At 44.5% G+C, this 20,339-nt stretch overlaps 1 protein-coding gene across 3 annotated transcripts in view; it reads left to right on the forward strand.

Annotated features, from left to right (window-relative positions):
* The window catches only part of Rhp (GTP-Rho-binding protein rhophilin), a 105,080-nt gene that overhangs the window by 73,613 nt on the left and 11,128 nt on the right, over window positions 1–20,339 (forward strand). For all 3 annotated transcript variants that reach the window (XM_077647433.1, XM_077647434.1, XM_077647432.1), the window contains exons 3-11: window positions 6,585–6,713; window positions 8,087–8,162; window positions 10,320–10,397; window positions 12,586–12,710; window positions 13,623–13,731; window positions 14,280–14,429; window positions 16,320–16,418; window positions 16,801–16,957; window positions 18,108–18,224. In XM_077647433.1, the coding sequence (XP_077503559.1) occupies window positions 6,585–6,713; window positions 8,087–8,162; window positions 10,320–10,397; window positions 12,586–12,710; window positions 13,623–13,731; window positions 14,280–14,429; window positions 16,320–16,418; window positions 16,801–16,957; window positions 18,108–18,224 (1,040 nt within the window). The remainder of the gene's footprint in view (window positions 1–6,584; window positions 6,714–8,086; window positions 8,163–10,319; window positions 10,398–12,585; window positions 12,711–13,622; window positions 13,732–14,279; window positions 14,430–16,319; window positions 16,419–16,800; window positions 16,958–18,107; window positions 18,225–20,339) is intronic.

Consider the following 20,339-nt stretch of genomic DNA (forward strand, 5'->3'; position numbering starts at 1 on the left):
TTTGCTGTTTCCTATGACGAAAGGAAGGAGGAGGAGGGGGTTACAGAGAATGAGCAAAGTTTATTTGTGCAAGAGTTCGGGTCGGCGGTTGGAATGTGCGACGGGGCCTTCAGCCATGCAGGTCAGTCCGCCTCGCGTTCCGTGAGGCAGATGGGAGGTTGGGAATGAGGGTCAATTGGGGGGACGGTTCGGGCAGAGGCACCTCCATCGCTGCTTTCGGTGGCCGGGGCAGTGACCGCGGATCAAATTCACTGGGACATGCACTGCGCACGAAGGGCTGTGTTCGGATGTGGTTCTGCCAAACCCCAGGTGATCTTCAAAAATCCGGAGCCCTCCACTAAGGCTTCCCCCATAGCCAGTGAGTCGTTTCGGGATGTTGAACCCTACAATTTACAATTTAGCGTGAAGAAACTGACGGTAAAAGACGCGCGTTTGAAAAATTCAGCTCGAAAAAAGACGAAAAGAAAGGTTACACACACGAGCGCTCGTGTTTTTTTTTATCTTGCTTTTCGTCTATTTTTCGCGCTGAATTTTCCAAAAACGCTTCCAGTCCAACTTGCCCAATACAGAATCCTCGTGAAAAGACATGCCTTCTATTTCAAAAGCTTTCAGGCTAGGATTGCTTCTCGGCCCTGGGGCTGAGTGCGGCTTTCATAGCGTTACCAGCGCTCCAAACCTCCTGAGGGTGACATGAATTTTCCTCCTGTCACTCCTTTGAGGCTTTGAAGTGCGTGGTTACTACTCGGGCCCCGCTGCAAGGCCCAGCGCAATCCCGGGGGCTTTTGAAAAATACATAGTTCTGCCTTCCTTCAGCAGCAATACCCTTCGGGGCCACACACCTCGCGAGGAACTACATCGGCTGCAGCACTTTATCTTCGGTCGCGGTGCTTCTCAGGTCGTAACATTTGCGCGGTGTCTTGTACAAATCGTAGTCGCCAGCGTGCCTCCGCCGCCGGACTGGTCGTTTTCCAACAAACGAAAGTGTCTCTCTCCTTTAGGGCAATCGTTAGATTGTGCAATTAAAAAAAAAAAACGTCCGCCTAATGGTAGAGCCGGCTTCTGCAGTAGGGCAGGCTGAAGATAAGCTGCGAGTTCCTTGGTCTGGACCTTCCCGCTGTCCGTCGCGTTGTGTTTTAGCAGACTGCTGTGACGGAAGCGGACCTTGGTACGAAGTAAATAGAAATGTTCTAGTGTCCTGCTTGATAATGTCGTCATTCCGGCGGCTCGATCTGCAGAGCTTCTGCGGAGCCTCTCGCCGAGGCCGTCTCCTGCGGCCTCATGTCGGGACGGGAATGAGACGCAAAGTATTGTTAAAGGCTGCAGAGCGCGTCAAGAAAGCGAGGTAAAAGAACAACAAAAAAACCTCTTTGACCTCCCCCCGTACACGTCCACCCAGAACATTCTGAACATGGGGATTTCAAGCACACTAGACGAGCTCATTGAGGCTACCAGAGTAGAGCGCAACAACACGACTCCTGCGCTGCCATTCGGGGCGAAAAATACTAGAAAAGCTAGGCTTCGAACCTCGATCGAGGCTCAAGCACACGGATAACATCTCAACAGACATAAGGAATACAATCACAATTCCACCACTCCCAAGTAACATGCATCCGGTACACCACGAGGGTAGGCGAAAGGACAGAGCGAAAGCTCTACAGAAAAAACTAGCCAACAGACAGAACGTGGTTTACACGGACGCGGCGGAATACGAAGACCGAACGGGTTTCGTAGCCCTAGCAATTAGGAAGGGCGGAGACCGAGTCTCGTGCTGCAGCATCCGACAGAGGGACGCAACAGCGGCTGAGGGGGTAGCCATTGCGCTGACCCTAACTCAACAGAATGTCAGGGTGATTATAACAGATTCCAAACCGGCTATCCGCAACTACAACGCAGGCAGGGTATCTGCCGAAGCAGTCAAAATTCTGACTGCCGGCCCGACACCGGCCGTGCTAATTAACCTAGTCAGGACTCCGGCCCACGAGGGCCTCCGAGGAAACGAGACAGCGCACGCATTGGCCCGAGGACTCGCACACCGGGATCCTGCAGGGCGGTCTCGTCGAGCAGAGAGCCTCTTCAGACGGACGAGGAGCTGAACACGTACCAAGATATTCTTGGTCATTACAGATTAGGAAGACACATTACCTGGAGCATGCAAGGGCCTCGGCAAAAAGGAAGAGGTCATATGGAGAAAGTTGCAGGCGGGCGTTTTTCCAACCCACTAGCACTAAGCAGACGACATCCGGCGATCCAAGACCCGAGGTGTAAGCACTGTAATGAAATTGCAGACGTGATCCGCATGGTGTGGACATGCCCTAGCCACAACGAAGCAGACAGGATTATAGAGTCCTGGGAGGCTTTAATGGTCAGCCAGAAAGAACAGAAGAAAGTCATCCGTCTGGCCCTAGACACCGCTGAATCCCAAGGGATCCCAGCCTGCTGAAAGGGGAGGAAGGTGACGGCGGTCAAGACTCTAGTCTTCATCGCCCTCTGATTCCTTGACGGGTGCCGATAAAGTTATTTCATCATCATCTTGTTTATAGCCGGTAGCTTTCCCCTACGAAGTCTTTTCTCATGCCGAGCGGGTATACAGTATCTGGAAGTACGACTACTCTAGACCGTACATCACGTGCTCACCGCGGCAGTCTGCGTTCTGCAGGAAATGCCCCCCCCCCCCCCTCTCCTTTTTTTTGCGCAGTTCTAACCGCTGTACACCCTTTGTCAAGAGTTCAGAGTCCATAGGGGTTTACTTCTGGACCATGCCGTGCGGCTCATGTGGCCCCAGCGTTCCGAATGTAAGGGTAAGAAGAGCTCTGCTCCTGCGCCCGGAAGGTTAGGACTTCCACGGACGCAGCAAGGCCCCCACTCTGCTTGGAAGTAAATACGCATAGGCTCAAAACTTTTGATAAATGCGGTTCCTCTAGCGTTAGGCTGTAACTTCTCATTACTTTACCACATGTGTTGCTTCACTTTGAAATCCTGGTCTGTATACTATATATTCTTGCTCATTTTAAAGATCGGGAGCAGAAAAAGAATAAAGCGCGGTTACACTTGTACGTTATGCACGCACATTGTTGAGTTTCTGAGGGCGGGCCAGAGTTTCATACATTGCGCGTCTGTTTCTCGCACCCCCCCCCCCCCCCCTATTTTTTCACAAGCTGAAGTTTCACAAAGGAAGGGCACAGGCTGACGATGTGGAAGAATTTTCTCAAAGCTTGACGCGAGAGTGCGTACTGAAGCAAAGGTATACTGCACGCGGTGGAAAACAAGTGGCAAAGTCTGTGTAGGCAGGGACACGGGCGAGATAAAGCCTTTGACTTTATTTTTCCCTGCCATTGCGTTTTGCGCACCTCTCGGAGAAAACTGCCAATTGAGGTCGCTTTCGTTGAGTCAATTACGGTTTGGCCGGCGCGCGGTCTGGCGCTAAATGTGGGAGAGTGAGCTCCCTCCCTTCATGTGAACTGAAGGCGGCCGCAGCGGGCGAGGATGAAACCTAATGATAACGAGCCGAAAATCGGGTCGTGGCTTTGGGTCGGGCCACCGAGCAATTGGGCCTCGCGTTGACCTTGAAGAGGGCCTCCCCGGGGCCCCCTGGGAACGCTAGTTGCGTGTCGGCCGCCGGGGTCGTCCCTTGGCGTTGCCGCTTTTGTCTCGGTGCGATCTGTGCCGGGGTGGACACCCCGCATCGGCGGCCCCTCCCGTCTCGCTACGCGCGGTAACCACCACCACCACCCGCGCGACACAAGCCGCCGACTTCGGCGGTGCTCGACCCCGGCGATGCGCGGCGCTCTTTAATTGGACCGCGTCGTGACGCCGTCGCGCGCGCGCGTCCCTGTCTGTGTGCTACCGCGTGTAATGAGTGTCGTCAAGAGCCCATGTGACGAGCGAGGGGGTGTCGTGGGCGCTCGTCGAAAGGAAAAACGAAACCAGTTTGGGCGCTCTGCGCCGTGCCCCTGCATGCCATTTTCAGGGTCACGTCTTCTCGTGGGTGCACGGCCCGTGCTTCGGTGCCGTAGTGATGTGACTGCCGGGCGTGATGCGACTTCACGCTTCGCGAGCCACGCCTCGGTAGCAGTGTCCTGCGCAGCGCCACCGAGTGCGTCGGAAACGCCTTGTAGCGCGTGGCCTTTCGGTTTTCAGCGGCGAGTGAGCGGCCGCGTTGATTATGTCGGTTGTACTTTATGGCCGCCCTTCGCTGAACGGCCGCAAACGAGCTCGGAGCTGGAAAACTGTGCCGGCCAAATGTGTAGGATTCTTCCGTCTGCACCAGACAGAAACGAGGCATTTGGAGTCCTTGAACGGGGAGGGTGGGCATCGGCGTAGCGTTCGTCGGGAGCGCGGTCGGCTGTCAAGAGGCGCGCGGGTGGCGTGGGCTCCCGCTGCAGGGGCTGCGAGTCATGCCCGTTCAGCGACGCTTGCCACTGCTGTGCACGACCTCTGCGCGGCAGGCCGTGTCTTCGGGGTTCCTCCCACGTCAGCCGAAACGTTGCGTGCAGGAGGCGCGTGGATGGGGCGGCTCGCGGGGAATGCTCGCCAGTGCGGGTCACGCCCACCGCCTAGCTCTCTCTGATGAACCGTGGCGGCCGGGGCTTTCGCAGACACGTGCGTGCCCCTCCTTGCGTACCCTCTTGTTCGCTTCCTTATTATTCGCCGGTGCAGATCTGCATTGCGCGATGCTTAGTGATGGACCGATTTGAAGTCTGGAAACAGTTTGCAGCCCCGTTCAAATGTCAGAAGTGGGAAAGTTTTTCTCTCCTTGGCATCGAGAGGTCGACGGTTTGCTTCCAATGGTTGCTGGACGAGGCTCGGCGAGAGCTTAGCTGAAGCATGGCGCTTTCCCCTTCTGAAGTTCTTACGCTCGGGAAGCTTTCTTGCTTGCTGGCCAGTCGGACTACAGACCCTTCGCGCATGAACGAAGCTCGATGCCCACCGAAGAATTGTACCATCTGACCAGCATGGAGCCAGTCACGTGGAACTGCGGGAAATTTGAACCACCGCATCAGGGTAAAAAAAGAACCTACAATGACATTGCTGTGAATGAATTCAGTTCAACACAAAGCGCACATGAAATCGAAGCCCATATGCTGACGCATTTTCCTCCCCTAACCCCCGCATATAAATCGCATTTATCGCTGGTGATGTTTTTTTTTTGTGCTTTTCCAAGTACGAGTGCGATGGGTTCCTCGGAAAAATCTACCTGGCAGGGTGTGTTCAGAACACGCAGAATCGCCACGGGCGTTTCGGATTTCGTACGTTTTTTTTAATATTTTTGTTCGTTTCAGAACTTCGTATTGCAACTCTTTGCATAGCACTGGCGTTCTGAAAATTGATTCATAATCATTTTAAAACTGTAATCGAATTCAAAAATACTTTCTGCTATAGACGATCGCCGGCAATGCTGCTTCAGTTTCATTCCCACTGCATGTAGCAGCTTCTTCAAACTGGACACCTTCCGACTCTCTCTCTCTCTCGCGCGCGCTCTCTCTCTGTGTTTTGTGCTGAAGCACGCATGAAAACGCCTAATACAAGCTCGGCATATATCTACTCCAGCTAAAGCCTTCTTGGATAACATCGCTGTTGAAATGCAACGCGACCATGGCCACGCCACCGCTCGAATATATTGTTGGACCTGGAATTTTCTGCCTTACGTGTATCTGTGGGACTTTTTTATTTACGATGCTCGTTACTTCCGATGCCTGGGCATTCCTTTCGTTCCCTGCAGCGACGAGCGCTATTCGTCCCGGGTGCCCCTATCTCGGCGGCCTTTTGCAAAATGCATGCCCTGCTGCCGCGGTTGTTCGGATCTCGCTTTGGCGTGGACTAACCCGCGCATTCCTGGCGCCGTTCGCCGTAGGCCGGAATCGAGTCGAAATCGGGCAGAAAATCGCGACGGCACAATTCCCCCCCACCCCCACTTCGTACCAGCGTCCTTGGCACGACTCGTCCATCCAGCCACCGCGGCAGGCACCAAAGGGGACGCGCGAAATCCCCGCTACCGACGCGTCGCGGTGCGTGTCCTGGTCTTGCATAGTCCAGCATAACTGTGGTGATGTCTTCGAATGCGCACTCCACGGAGTCACCGTAATGTTGCATGCCGGAATGGCGGTTTTCCAAATGCTCTTTGTAGCGGCCAAGCTGGCGCCAAGTGGTACACTGCGAAGAATTGTGCACATTCTAAAACAGCTCTGAAGTCATATGTACGAGTTGCCGAGTATGTGATGGTGATTCAATACAGTCGTGGCTCTTTGATGTGGACACTTTCTTTCCCTAGCAAAGGTTTCCATAAAACAAGTCGTCCATAATAACGAAGAAAAATATTTCTTCAGAGAAAAAACTTCTCCATCAATGGTCTGCTTCTGTCCATAGTGATGAGCAGTGAAATAGAAATTATACAAAATTTTGAGTATTCCTAATGTTTTGTTTTTTTTTTGTTTTTTTCCCCATCTGTGTATTTTTGAACTTGCTCATATTAGCAACAGCTATGGAGAACAGCAGCAGTATTGACTCTGTTGTGAGAATTATGGAATGCACAGTTGGGCTGTGAATGTGAGAAAGTTCTTCACCATGTCCTGTGTTGCCACCTGCAGGGCTACCACGAACAAGAAGCTCCGTGAAACAGTGGCTCTGGAACTGAGCTTTCTCAACTCAAACCTCCAGCTGCTTAAGGAGCAGCTGGCTGAGCTCAACAGTTCGGTGCAAATCTACCAGAGTGAGAAGTGAGTATGGCAGTCACATTTTTATGTACCTAAGCACAGTCTGAAGAATACATGTATATATAAATTTTACTACTCGCCAGTCTTTTGTCCAGCTGTCTATAAACATGTGTTAAGAAGCCTGGTGCCACTTGGTTCCCAAGGAGAAAGATTTCAGCCATATGCTATAGCGTACAAGCTTCCATCATATACTAACCACGCTGTATCATATGCTTCTGACCGTTGATAAAAAAATGCAGCTAGTGCATATTACTGTTCGTGCTTTCAGTGGATTCTAAATTCCCTCTGATAACATAACACTGCCTAGACATCAGTATGCAGTTCTCATGGCAGCAGTGTAGGCACTGGCATAGTTTTTGTATTTGAACTGAGGAAGTACAACGGACAGAACGTTAGAAGGCTACAAATGGGATGAGCACTAATCCTGTTTTCACTTTTCTTCCTAGTGTTATGTCTGCTGCACATCTTCAGCTTGGATATGTGTGACTATATGCAGCTGCCCCAATATTACTCTGGCCTTCTGAAATGTATTTTGTGTGTGTGTGTGTGTGTGTGTGTGTGTGTGTGTGTGTGTGTGTGTGTGTGTGTGTGTGTGTGTGTGTGTGTGTGTGTGTGTGCGCGTGTGCGCGTGTGTGCGCGTGCGTGCGCGTGCGCGCGCAGGGGGGGCTGTTTCAAGGGCTGCAGATTTTATTGCATTGTGACTGAAGTGGAATAGTTTTACCTCAGATATTCTGAGTTGAAAGAAATAATTTGATTGGCAGATTTAATGTAATAAGCTGTGTTTGGACAGTGTAACTAAACTAAACTTTGAGATTCAGGCTCTCCACGAGACCGCTGCCGATGGTCACGAGGTGGCAGCGGCGGAACGCGTCGTCGTGTTAGCAGTGACCTCGGGGCACATGCAGGAGGAGGATGATGATGACGGCGAAATCAACTCAGGACGGGTGTGTCATCCCCATTACCCATGAGGTGGTTGGTGCGATAGACGTGCTAAGGTGGCTCGCAAGCTCGCAAGCGCCACGGCAGCAGGAATCGTGATCATTTTCGCTTGAATGTGGAGTAGGCTTTAACGTCGTTGATGCTTGGTAAAGGGCTACTTTAATCGCAAATAAAGGTTTTTTTCCCCATGAGTTATCCACAGCTCGTTTTTCGCAGATTCTTAGCATGCTAGGAGATGAATTTCGATGTAGCGAAATTTGAGTATTCCGAACTGCCGATTTTACAGACTTCGTTAAATAGAGGTTTAACTGTAATCGTGGAACTGGAACAGTGAATAAAATTGTTACTTTGCTATTGAATTTTTATTATTGAGATTGCCTTGCAGTTTTGATTGAAGCAAGGTGGAGTCATTGTTTCTACTCTCATTGCACTTTCAGCCAGTCACAGGTGGTGCCAATGATCCCTCTGGGCCTCAAGGAGACAAAAGACATAGACTTTAAGGAGCCATTCAAGGTAAGTAGCGACTGCTGACCTACTGTGGGTTTCAGTAAAGGTTCACGCTTATGTTCTATGTTGATCTTATAGATTAAGTAAACATATGCATATGTGACATCCTTAGGATTCATGCAAGGCTTTAAACATGTGCAAAGAGTGCTACCTCTGGCTGATCTGTGTCAGAGCTGCAATTTCTGAAGATGAACATGGAACCTTAAAGGACTATGGGTGTTAGGTACAAGGTGGCTCAGGAAGGTTGTGCATGTGGGGAAATCAGAATCATTAAAGCTAATTTTTTTGTACATTTTTATTTCTTTTCTGCTGTAGTGCACACCTTTTACTTTGAAGTTTCATCTTCATAATATGTTTGGCATTGGAAATTCCGACTCTTGGTGAGGCTTTAAGGCAATGCAGTGCAGTAAATGAAAAGAATTAAGGACCTTAAAAAAATAATGGGAGTGGTCTTCCCATTGAAAGTGATGAATGGTAGTAGTGGTGGTGATATCTATTTTTTGCTGATGTTCACTAATGCATTCACTGCCCATCTAAGCAACACCATGCTTGTGAATGCTCGCTGAGCATATAAATGAAGACATATACAGGCGCAGTAAAATATGCAGTATGTACACAAAAATATAAACGCATGGAACAGGTCTCTTAATTGCAAACAGCAAACATACAGTAACTCACGAAATTTGTATAGCAGGCTATTTTGTAGTTCAAATTTGTTGTTCAGTAAGAGGTTCGCAAGTCGTGAGTTATTTCCCGTCCTTTACTCCTGTGCCTATACGATGCCCATTGCAGCTCTGCGCTTTATGCAAAGAATGTACCCAAAGTTGGAAGGGAAAATATGGAAGTCTTTTCGGAGGAGTTGGCAGGAGGGGGCCCCTCTCCCCTGGTGATCAAAATTCATGGCAGCTCAAGCCCCTATCTGCCTCTCAGCTCTGGTGCTCGTGCATGTCCCGACATGCTGGCATACTTGCGGCAGTGCCAGAGATTTTATTCCATATGTATACCTGTTTGAAGACACTGGTTTGACCTTGTGATAGTAGTGCACACTAATAATGCCTGTTTTTGTAACTACACTGAGACCACATTTAATGCTTTTTTGGGCTGGATCCTTTGATTACCACTGCTTTAAACCTTCCTTTGCCTGTGACATGCCATTACTGATTTTTGTTTGAGGTATCACTGCACTGACCTTTAAGTGCAGGTGGTAATGTTGGCTTTCATCGGTGTACTATCCAGGAATTATTCCTTAATTTTTTTAGAGAATAGCATCACGCCTTTCCTTATTTTTCAAAAAGTTGGCAGCTGAGCACAGTAACATCTCACTCCCATTTTAAGTATTCCCCTGGGGGCTCCCACACTTATCTCAGCATTGCTGCCGTTTTTGTTGCATTGTCTTTTCTCTTCTGTGGTTCTTCTTGCTTTTCAAATGAGACCTCAGCTTTTTAAATAATCAGAAACTGCACGAAAATGTACCTAGTCTGTAAAATGCTGGCAGGCTGGTACGATGCCATGATTTGTTAAAAAGCATGCATAAAGTGTAATGAGTGGGCCAGTGCATCACGTTGATTCATTCCTTTAAACATGACACTGACACTGCATACCATTGTTGTCTCACTGCCACTTCAATTTACAGCTGTGCCACACCTCATTCAACAGCCTCCTGGATGAGGTGTGGGCCGCTGGGTTCAATCCCGGCCTCAGTGGTAGCATTTCGATGGAAGCGAAATGCTAAAGCCTATGTACTGGGCGATGTCAGTGCATGGTAAAGAACCCCAGGTGGTCTAAAATTACCTGGAGCCCTCTACTACGGCGTCCCTATAGTCCGAGTCGCTTTGGGACGGTAAACCTCATAAAACGAAAACAAATGAGGAGTGAATCAATTAAGCCTTAGGGTTTGGATATGGTATTAAGTTGCATCACACGTTTTCAGACTGGCTTCTTATATTTGTAGAGCAGCACTGCGTTTCTGGCAGAATTTGTTGATAGTACAAGCAGCCTTTGTCATTGCACCAGTCCTAGTAGAACTATGTATACCGTGTTGGGCATTTTCATTTAGGACTGAAGTTTTTGCATATGCTTCTTTATATGCAGATGGGGAAATCTGTATTGTACATGAAATGACATGTTTTAAAGGTGACTTCAAGTCTTGCTTATATTTGACAGGACTTTATCATGGAGCACTACAGTGAAGATAGCTCCGTGTATGACAGCGCCATTCAGGAATTCATGGATGTTCGGCAGGTGAGTGAAGCCTTTTTTTTTGTGCGCAGCCAGTGAGCTCAGAGCTAGAAAAAACACAAGGTATCCTTTTTCATTGCACTGAAGTTCATTTTCTTTGCACAACACATTGTGGCGATGTCGCTGAGATGGGGAAGAAGCTGGACAGCTGGACTTCGTTCTCCTGTCGTGGCGCGCGCGATTTCCCCTCCACCCTTTTGCACCCCTAGCCTGAACAACGAAGAGCGCATTCCCCTACGCTCACTATGCACAGTGTGCAGTTCAGTCGTTGAGTCGCGAGCAAGCACATGACCGTCGGCTTATGTCGTCATGGAACGCGAGCACGTCAGCGTTGCCTGACTGCCATATGGCTCAGGAGAACTTTTAAAAGTTCAATGACAAATTACTCGCTGCACCAAATGAGCTTATATTTTGGCCACTTGTTCAGAGATGCATAGTGAACAACATGCAATAAACGGCTCGAGTCTGTAAAATGGTGTCATGACCCCTTTAAGTGCCTCTACTGAATTTTTTTATTAATTGAAGCAAAGGAATAAGTTTTGAGAAATGGCATAGAAGAGTGGCTGTGGTCCTATGTGTCAAAAAATGGTGTATATGTGTGTGCTTGTGTATACAGGCCATCACTCTACCCACAGTAAACTTTCCAAATACTTATGCATGTATCAACAAAAGAAATTGCTTCCCATCATTATTATTATTATTTGTTTTTGCAGTATATGCCATTGTTAGTGAACCATTATCCATCTGTGGGACTGCATAGCTCTGTTGTCCAAACATGTTTTTACAATGAAATCTGTTTCAGGATTTTAACAGTTAGTGGACCTTTTCTGAGAAAGGCTGGTATGCTGATGACCCACTATATTGAAAAGTCAATGAGTATTTATTTTTGCAGAAATAGTGTAAATTTGTTCAGGGAAAATATGGCAAAAAAATTGGCCTATTTGGTCAAGATTTTTTTATTTCTTAGTTGTTTTTTTTTTCCGCAATGCTCAGATCTTCGTGTGTCTCATGACAAAAAATTATAGCGAAATATGCAGTGTAAATTTAGAAAATTAATTTTTTTTTATGTTGGGTCACCGAAAATTGTGAGCGACTCGGGCTTCTGATGGTCGCAGTGCATCGCAAATTTCACTTATTTCCGACGATGGAGCACCACTTTCTTAGTAGTATCGCCATGAAGAGGAGAGATCGTAAGATCAGAGCTTCCATTGGTTGCAACGCCAGATTTCTCTGACCAAAAGCAAACGGATACAAGGTAATGAGTGAAGCAAATAAGGGAATAAATTTAAGGTTAACTTTCTCAGCTTTCACTTCTTCTGCAATTGCTTTCACTCACTCTTTCGGCATTACATAATAAATGAGAGTAGAATGATTGTTTTTTGCACACGAGCCCTGAGATGTTGAAGAGTGCAACAAGGCTCTCAATTTTTTATGTGCATTTTTGTACATAAACATATTTTTGCGCAAAACACTTTCATGTAGATCTGCATGCTGAAGTTCGTTTTATTTCCATAAGAACTTGACATCTAAAAAAAGAACTAATATCTTTATTGCACTGAACAGGGCTTTGTGCAGATGTTGACAAAAAAAACTTGTGCACTTTTTTCTCGATTATTTAATGCCCTGTGGACGACCTTATGAATGTGTCAATTGCAATTATTCAAGAACTATACACCTAGCTTAAAATAAAATGCAGGACTGAAATCGGCATAAAAAGTGGCATACCTGTGCAAAATTTTGTTATATTGAATGCATAAATAACAAAAATAGTTTTAGTTGCCACGTCGCCCCTTAAGCGAATTTCTGTCCTGTTTTTATGCACTGCTTTTCAGAGGATATTCCATTTTACGCAGGTAGTCAGGACAGAATCTTTGCACTATATATATATATATATATATATATATATACACACACACACACACATGTACGCACGCTTCCCACTGAAGCCTGTGTATGTTGTATCATTTGCAGGTTTAAGTGTCATGGCTGTACAGTTTCAGGCACATTGAAGCACAGCATAATTGGGTTTTCTCGAGTCATGGCAGCTTCATCTCTATTGGGGAAAATGCAAGGATGGTTCTGTATAGCATGTGACGTGGAAAAAAAGAAAACTGAGCTTGGTAGCAGCATGTCTCGCAATCCTTAATTTGTATAGTTCAACTCTAAAGTGTCTGCAACCTTTGTTTTGCAGGCTGCCCGTACCCCAACACGGGACCAGGCCGGTGTTCAGCTACTCTTCGAGTACTACAACCTGCTCTACTTTGTGGACAGGCGTTTCTTCCCCCCCAACCGCAGCATGGGCATCTTCTTTGAGTGGTAACTTGCAGCCTTTTTGCAATTCATACTTTCTCAAGCCACAAACAGAAGTCTACTAATTTGACCCAAAAAGAGAGTAGTGTAACCGTGTCTGCCGGCACTAACCTGTGGGGCTGAAACTTGCAGACCAAGGACAGCCCAGCAAGCAATGGAAAAAAAAAAGTTATAGGTGCAACGTGAAGGGAATGGGAAGAGAACAGCATGGATAAGAGAGCAAACGTTAGTTTGATATCCTAGCTCTGATTAAGAGGAAGATCAGGAAGTTTTGTGAAGTAGTTGTTTTTGTTGCCTTGTAAGGCAGAAAATTACATGCCAGAAAATATTTGCTTACTTGTTACTTCCGAATGAAATTTTTGAGCTTGAATTCTTTCATTGGCCATCTGTTGTGTTGTGAAAGAAGCGTGTGTAATTTAGTGGCTGCTGAAGTAGAGAACGCAACGAACACAAGTGTTGCTTATTGTCAATCACAGAACATTGTATCGCAAAATATGCAAGAAATGTTTGTTTCTGAATTGGTTGGAGATCTGGATGGTGCGTTTTGGGCCGAGTTTAGTTGCTGGTGTGATTCATGTTTTCAAGTGCGTGCATGTCAGATGCAGGAACAGCAGCCTTGAGACTTTATCCTTGTAATAATGCACTTTTATTTTTTATACCCACAACTAGCCCCTGGCTGTGGCTCCAAGCACTGTTTTCTTTTTTTTTTTCAGAAATGTTTTGTAAATTTGAAATGTTGAGAAATGTTTTTTCAGAAATGTAAATGTTTTGTACTCATGCTGGAAATAAAATGCATTGCATTGAATTGCATTGAATCTTCACCTGTGTTGTTTCTCCAGCCCTATTACTTTTCGTGTCTGCATTACCTGATTATGGTTGTTGACTCAGATTTTTAGTAGACGTGCATTTTCTTTGTAGGTTTGACTCTCTAACTGGAGTTCCAAGCACACAGAAGACGGTTGCCTTTGAGAAAGCAAGTGTGTTATTCAACATTGCAGCACTGTACACACAAATAGGAGCTAAACAAGTAAGTACTGTCAGTTGGAATACAATTATCTCATTGTAAAAACTTTGACATGTATGTGTGTAGTAAATACTGGAGGTGTGATAACTTGCCTAACTTCTGTACATAGCATTCACTGTAAGAACATTACTGAGCATTGATCTCATTGCTTTACTGAAACTTTTTGAAGTATAACAGGAGCATTTTTTTTGTGTAATACTGTTTAACGATAAGGTTGAAGTGCTGCCACTTCCGTATACCTGACCTAGGCTGCTTTGTTTACTCAGTTACGAAATGTGATACCCCAACACAGAAGTCTGTGCTTGCCATATCGGTTGTCACTTTTTCTCTCTGCTTATATGTTAATATTAAGCTGATATTAGCATTGTTGTTCATTTTTAGTTACCAGCTGATTTTTGTACACTTTAGAATCATTTAAAAAGTAGTGGGCCTCAACCTCTGGAACCTTGAAAACTACTAGTTTGTGACCATTCCAGTATGCAGTCTTCTTTTGAAGTAAATGGGTTTTATCCTAAGCCTTTATCCTAAGCCTTGCATGCCATTTTTCTCAGGACCGAGGAAAAAGCACAGGAATTGATGCTGCAGTCGACAGCTTTCTGCGAGCAGCAGGGATGTTTTGCTATATCCGGGAGAACTTCAGTAAGCCACCTAGCATGGACCTTAGCGCAGAAACACTAGAGGTGCTTACGCATGTCATGCTGGTGAGTAATGTGCTGCATTTTTTTCTTTCCTAAGCCTCAGTGGTTTCTGTAGTGTGCACGTATGTTAAAGAACTCATTGTACTAGTGGAACAAGTGCTGTGCCTTGTTTTGTTGCGCTTGCATCTCATTCATAACTGCTGATCCAGTATGGCCATTATGATGTTGAGTTATTAACTGCACAAACCTAGCTGAGCACGTTAGCAAAATACTGGGTTCTGTGGTGTGTGTGGTAGTTGTACTGGTGTTAGGACATAGTATAGTGGCTGAAACTTGGATTGAAAGTTTATGGCTCTCTTGACATTGGAGTGGGTAGGTGACTTCAGTTCACTTTCTTCAGGGTACTCATGTGCAGTACACTTCAATGAAGTGTCAAGAGTGATCTCCTAACAAAGAAGTTTAATGTGTTTTTTTACCATGCTATATATGTTCAAATAATGTAAAAAGTATAATATACCAACAATTTCCCCTTTCACATTGTTAGTTTTCAGTCATGTACAATTTTAAGAAAATTTGAAACATTGAAAGCTAACCTTGCAAATCCCAAATTACACCTGGAAAAGAATCCGGGGAAGTTCACATTTTATTAATATAAATTTTTGCACCCATGATCCCGATCCTAGTATCATACAATTAAGTAGCGTTCAAGCTAAACAAAACACTGTTTTGAGATCGCACTGCACTTTTGCATCACCTTGTGAAATTTACCAGCCATACTGGGCTTGTGTGTGAGTGTTCCGGTCCCTTATTTGTGCGTTAATATACCGCAACTTAAATCTGTAATTCTCAAGATGTCAACACAGTTTGATTGTGCAACTGTGTACTGTTTGCTTTTTTTTTGTGACTTGTACTGTGCGTGTACTTTGCTCAGCCATAATGACTGAAAAGTGTAAAAGGTAATATTGGTGTACATAACTCAGCTTTTCTACCATATAGCAGTTGAGGCTGCAGAGTGACTGAAATGCCAAGCATTAATGTGAACTGATGTGTTGCAATCAAATTGGCAGTACTGCTATGTAAGTGGAACTGTATAGGCGAACGAAGTGGATGCTGACTACATGCTCAGGTTCTGTCCAAAATAAGCTGTTTCCTGCACTTTGCACTTTCACTGTCACTATTGTTGGAACAAGACTTGAGCAGGAAATGGATGATAGAATTGATTTTAGAAGCTATTTTGTAGTGTTCACCATCCGAACTACAATGACTCTCAGAAAATGGCCTTTCTAGACCTCAGTTTTCAGTTATTTTCTATGGCTGCCACTAATTTTGAGTGACTATTAGCAGCATAAACGTGTTGGATACTGAGGAGGAACTTTATTTCTGATCTTAGTGCTTTCCTGTGTTAAAGTGGACAAGCTAAAGATAGTCAGGATGGGCTGTCCTGTATGAGTAGTAGTTGTCATTTGTTATCTTGTTACAAACACTGAACATGAGTATAGCTTGGGCGTAGAAACAGGTTTTTTCTAATGGCTTGAAGTTTCTGCTCTGGACATTAAATGCACATTTTGTTCTTTAGGTCATATTTTGGTACAGCTCAAAAGAGCATCGGAACATTTTAGTTACTGTTACTGCACTGCCGGTAATACCATCTCTTCTGGAAACCGACTGCACATTTGCATGCAGGTGTGTGCAGCTACTCCCACTGGAAACGGTAACAGCAGTGGAACATGGTAATAGCTTGCTGTGTCATGCTAGTAATGTGCATTTTACTATGTATGGTGTGCCAAAGTGGTAGCCAGATGTGTTCTTTTAGATATATTGGTGCTTGGAATCACCGTGGAACCTTCTAATCATTTTAGCACATTTGAATATGTGGAATTTTTTTTGTTTGCACTGTTTTCTTTTTTTCTGGTAACATGTATACTTCTGCCTGTCTTTTTGGTCACTTTTCAGGCACAGGCGCGTGAATGCCTCTTTGAAAAGCTGATTTTGGGTAACGTGGAGAAGCAAGGAGTCATGACTTGCATAGAAGTGGGCCAAGAAGCAGCAGAGGTAAAGAATGGTGGCTTTTCAGTTCTCACATGGTCAAGTGTAAAGCTGTAGCAGTCTGAAAGAGAGGCTGCTTTAATGTGATTTGCAAATCATGTAAATTCGTATATTATTTCTGTGCATATGCCAGTGCAAAAATAGAAAAGATAATCTGTAAAGTTTGGATCCACTTAAGTTCTACTTCTTTTTAATAACTGAATTGTAGGAAAAGAAGTCCTCTTCTTTGCCACCAGGGAAAATCCTTCTGTGTTTTCTAAAGAAAGTGTGTGGGTAGAGCTGAGAAATCACTCTTTCACATTTGGTTTTACTGAAAAGATGGTTCTTTGTAAAAGCTGAATGACAATAAAAGAAAAATTTTATTGTATTTTTGTAACTCTTGCTTCAGGTTGCCGAGGTTTATGCCCAAGTGCACAAGCTGATCTCGATGCCTCCTGTCAAGGACTATGTACCTTACTCGTGGATTAGCCTTATCTTGGTCAAGGCTGAACACTACCGTGCATTAGCGCACTATTATGTAGCTGTCGGGCTTCTTGAACACTCGGGTAAGTTCATTGTAATGCAATGTTTAAAAGGTATTGCATGTAGGTGAAATTTTAAATTTTTTGGTATAGAGCAATCATGTTTGGCATGTTTATTGGGAAGTCCACTGAATGCTTAAGTACAAAGTTTCACTGAAAAATCATACGTAATTCTGACATTAGCAACTTTTATATGCTTCATTACTGTACCACTCTTGTAGAAAGCCTGCCGTGACAAGAAAACATGGTCGGAGCCTGCAAATACTTAAGGAATGCCCAATTTCATTAGACGGCAGAAGTTAAAATCGTTTAGATTGAATTACCTTGCATCAGCAAGCTTCTTGAAAACCACCCCCTTGCAACATATGCTTCACAGCCAGTAATTGAGAATTTTATTGGTGATTAACAAGTTTTAACTATTTACAAATTGTGACAGTTACTGGCCTGTCTAATGTCTGCCATGCTCAAGACACACAGTGAAAAAAGAAGGCTTGTAGTCGTTAACCATTTATCTGTTGTTGTTTTGAAATGTTTCCATCAAGAAAAAAATTGCCTGGTTACAGTTGGTACTCTGGATGATCAAGGAAGGTTTTTTCTTTTGAATCGTGTAACCAGAAGATGTCTTATTCTGTTCAGGACAGGCTTGTTCTTGAGGGCTATTCCTGCTGTCTCATCGTTCGTTATCAAAAGAACTGAAGTCTCTCTCTTTCTTCTTTTTTGTGGAGGTCTAGATCATAATGCACAGTTTTCACCTGATATTTTTTTTTTTTTTTAATGATAGCTTTTCACACTGTGAGCACCAAGTTGGAAGGAAAATAAAAAATAAAGATATGATCATTTGCAACAGAAACTCAACTGATTTTAAACAAATTTACAAATTGTTACTTACTGTAACTGCATTTGGTACAGTGTGTGAAAAGTCGAGGCAACACTTTTACTTCCTCACTGCCATTTTACGCCTCTTTATGCTGAGGTGAACAATCTGGTCACCTTGTGTAAGATGCCTATTCTAATGTTATTTCACCTGGAATGACAAATTTTTGTGGCATAGGTTGTTGAGGTTTATTTTGCATTTATTACTGCATGCTACAGTGAACAGAGCTTAACGGAGCTGTGTAACCAGCAATCATCTGCAAATTACATCAATATTATTGGCTGTTTTTCATGTTTGCAGGAGATCTGGACGAGGCCCTGAGGCGGTCACTTGAGTTCCTGCACGTCCAGGAGCAGAGCAACTCAACATGCATAGACATACGAGTGCCCCAGACGATGGAGGAAAGGCGACAGCTTGGTAAGTTTCCTTAACTACTGTAGTGAAACCATTCCTCTTCTCACAAGACATTTGCATACCCAGGTGCTATGCCTCTGCTTGGCATCAGTGCAAATTCACAAAATGATGCATTCGGAAGGTGTCACATTGTGATAACAGGACTGTCTGTATTTTGCTGTTATTTTAGAAAGCTTATTCATTGAGGTGATGGTTATCTGAAGACCTGCATTGATATACTCATGCAATTGCTGCCAAAGTGTTGCCTGTTCTAGTCCCATCTTCATGGGCTTTAGATTCTTCATGTTCTTGAGCTGTAAATGCGCTAGTAGTTGGGTGCAAATTGGTACGCTGCAGTACTGCATAAACATATTCTGCATGTGCAGTCATCGAAAAGTCACACTAGTGACCACATGTGGGGCTTAAGATATATACCACAGCTGCATTTAAACACACTGTGTACATGAAGTTCGTTGCATTAACTTGAAAGTTCAGTGCCGTTAATGTCAGTGGATATCAGTTAACTCATTGTAGCCATGTTGCAGAATCCAGTAGGTGTGCTAATTATCTTGACATTTCTGCATAAAATCAAACTGTTAAAAATCAAACCTGCTAACGAAAATTGTTCACATTAATTCAACATGAGGACTTATTTGGTGCTGATAATGGTGCTAAGATTCAGGAATGTTCTCATTTTCATTCATTATCTTTTTTGTCTGCAATTATTTATGACAGTGGTAGTCTTCTTGCTGGTACCAAAAATGATGCTTTTCTAGATGTGTGCTGGGCCAGGAGGCCCGAAGGACAACATAGCATCAGTTTTTTAAAAGCACTTGAGCATACTAAGTGCAACACTGCCACGTTGTTCTCTATGGAGCTAGCTAATAACATTGGTGATTAATGGTGCTGTGCTGCTATGAAGCACAAACAAAAAAGGCAATGATGGCATTGTGCTGGGTTTGTCTTCTGCCTTGTTTATGTGCTGAATGCTACATTGTGAAGCATTGTTTCTAAATTTATGGCTATTGCTGTGCTGGCCACATAATTGTGGAGGCGGCGATGAGCTAAACTTATGGCTGCTACCATGCTGGCCAAATAATAAAGATAGTAATAGGCTTCCGGGGATTTGTAAAATCATTGCAGATTTAACTAAAGCTGTTTAATGTGTCTGTAAATAAGGCATATGCAGACATGTATAAGGCATGCAGCTTATTGTGTGACCACAATTAAACTTAGCCACCACGGTGGCTCAGTGGTTATGTCGCTGGGCTGCTGACCTGAAAGCTGCGGGTTTGATCACAGCCACGGCAGTCAAATTTCGATAGAGGTGAAATTCTAGAGGTTCGTGCACTGTGCGATGTCAGTGCACGTTAAAGAACCCCTGGTGGTCGAAATTTTCAGAGTCCTTCACTAGTGTCCGTTATAACCTGAGTCACTTAGGGATTTTAAACCCCCTAAACCAAACCAAACAATTAAACCTGACCTATGCACGCTGATTTCCACAGAAAGCTTATAACGGAAACAAGAACATTTACAAATTGAGCATTGTAAATCTATTTTGCATGAAATCAATGATGTAATTAATTTTTCTTTTTACTGAAATTGAGCAAGTGTAATGTAAAATTGTGCTAGAGGGAAACACTGAGATTGATAACTAGCACTGACAGTGTGTAATGTTAAGAAAAGTTACATATTATAAAAAAGGGCGCATGCACATAAACAAAAACAAGTGGACGCATTGATCGAAAATAGTTAAAAATCTTCTACAGCGTTTTTAACAAAGCTGTTGCAGAATCGAGCACTTTATAGACGGCAAGCCTTCCATTGTGGCGAAAAAAATTGCGTGCTTAAAATTCTGTGTTCTGTCCCTCTAACACTTACCAACACATACTCAAATGTTTCTTACCAGCTAAAATTTCCTCACAAAGGAAGAAAACGTCATTATTATGAAAGAAGAAAAAATTTAGACTTTCTAGTCGTGTGTACAGGGGCGATGAAAAGAAATGCGAACAACGCGGTGCCTACGTGCTTCACTGTTCAGAATTTTTTACATTGTGCTTTTACTTCGGTGGTAGCAAAAAGACGCTAGAGTCGTCCATGATACATTCTAGGACAACTCTTCACGTCTTTTTCTTACCA

Source organism: Amblyomma americanum, chromosome 1 (genome assembly GCF_052857255.1).
Source record: "Amblyomma americanum isolate KBUSLIRL-KWMA chromosome 1, ASM5285725v1, whole genome shotgun sequence".
Lineage (NCBI taxonomy): Eukaryota > Metazoa > Arthropoda > Arachnida > Ixodida > Ixodidae > Amblyomma > Amblyomma americanum.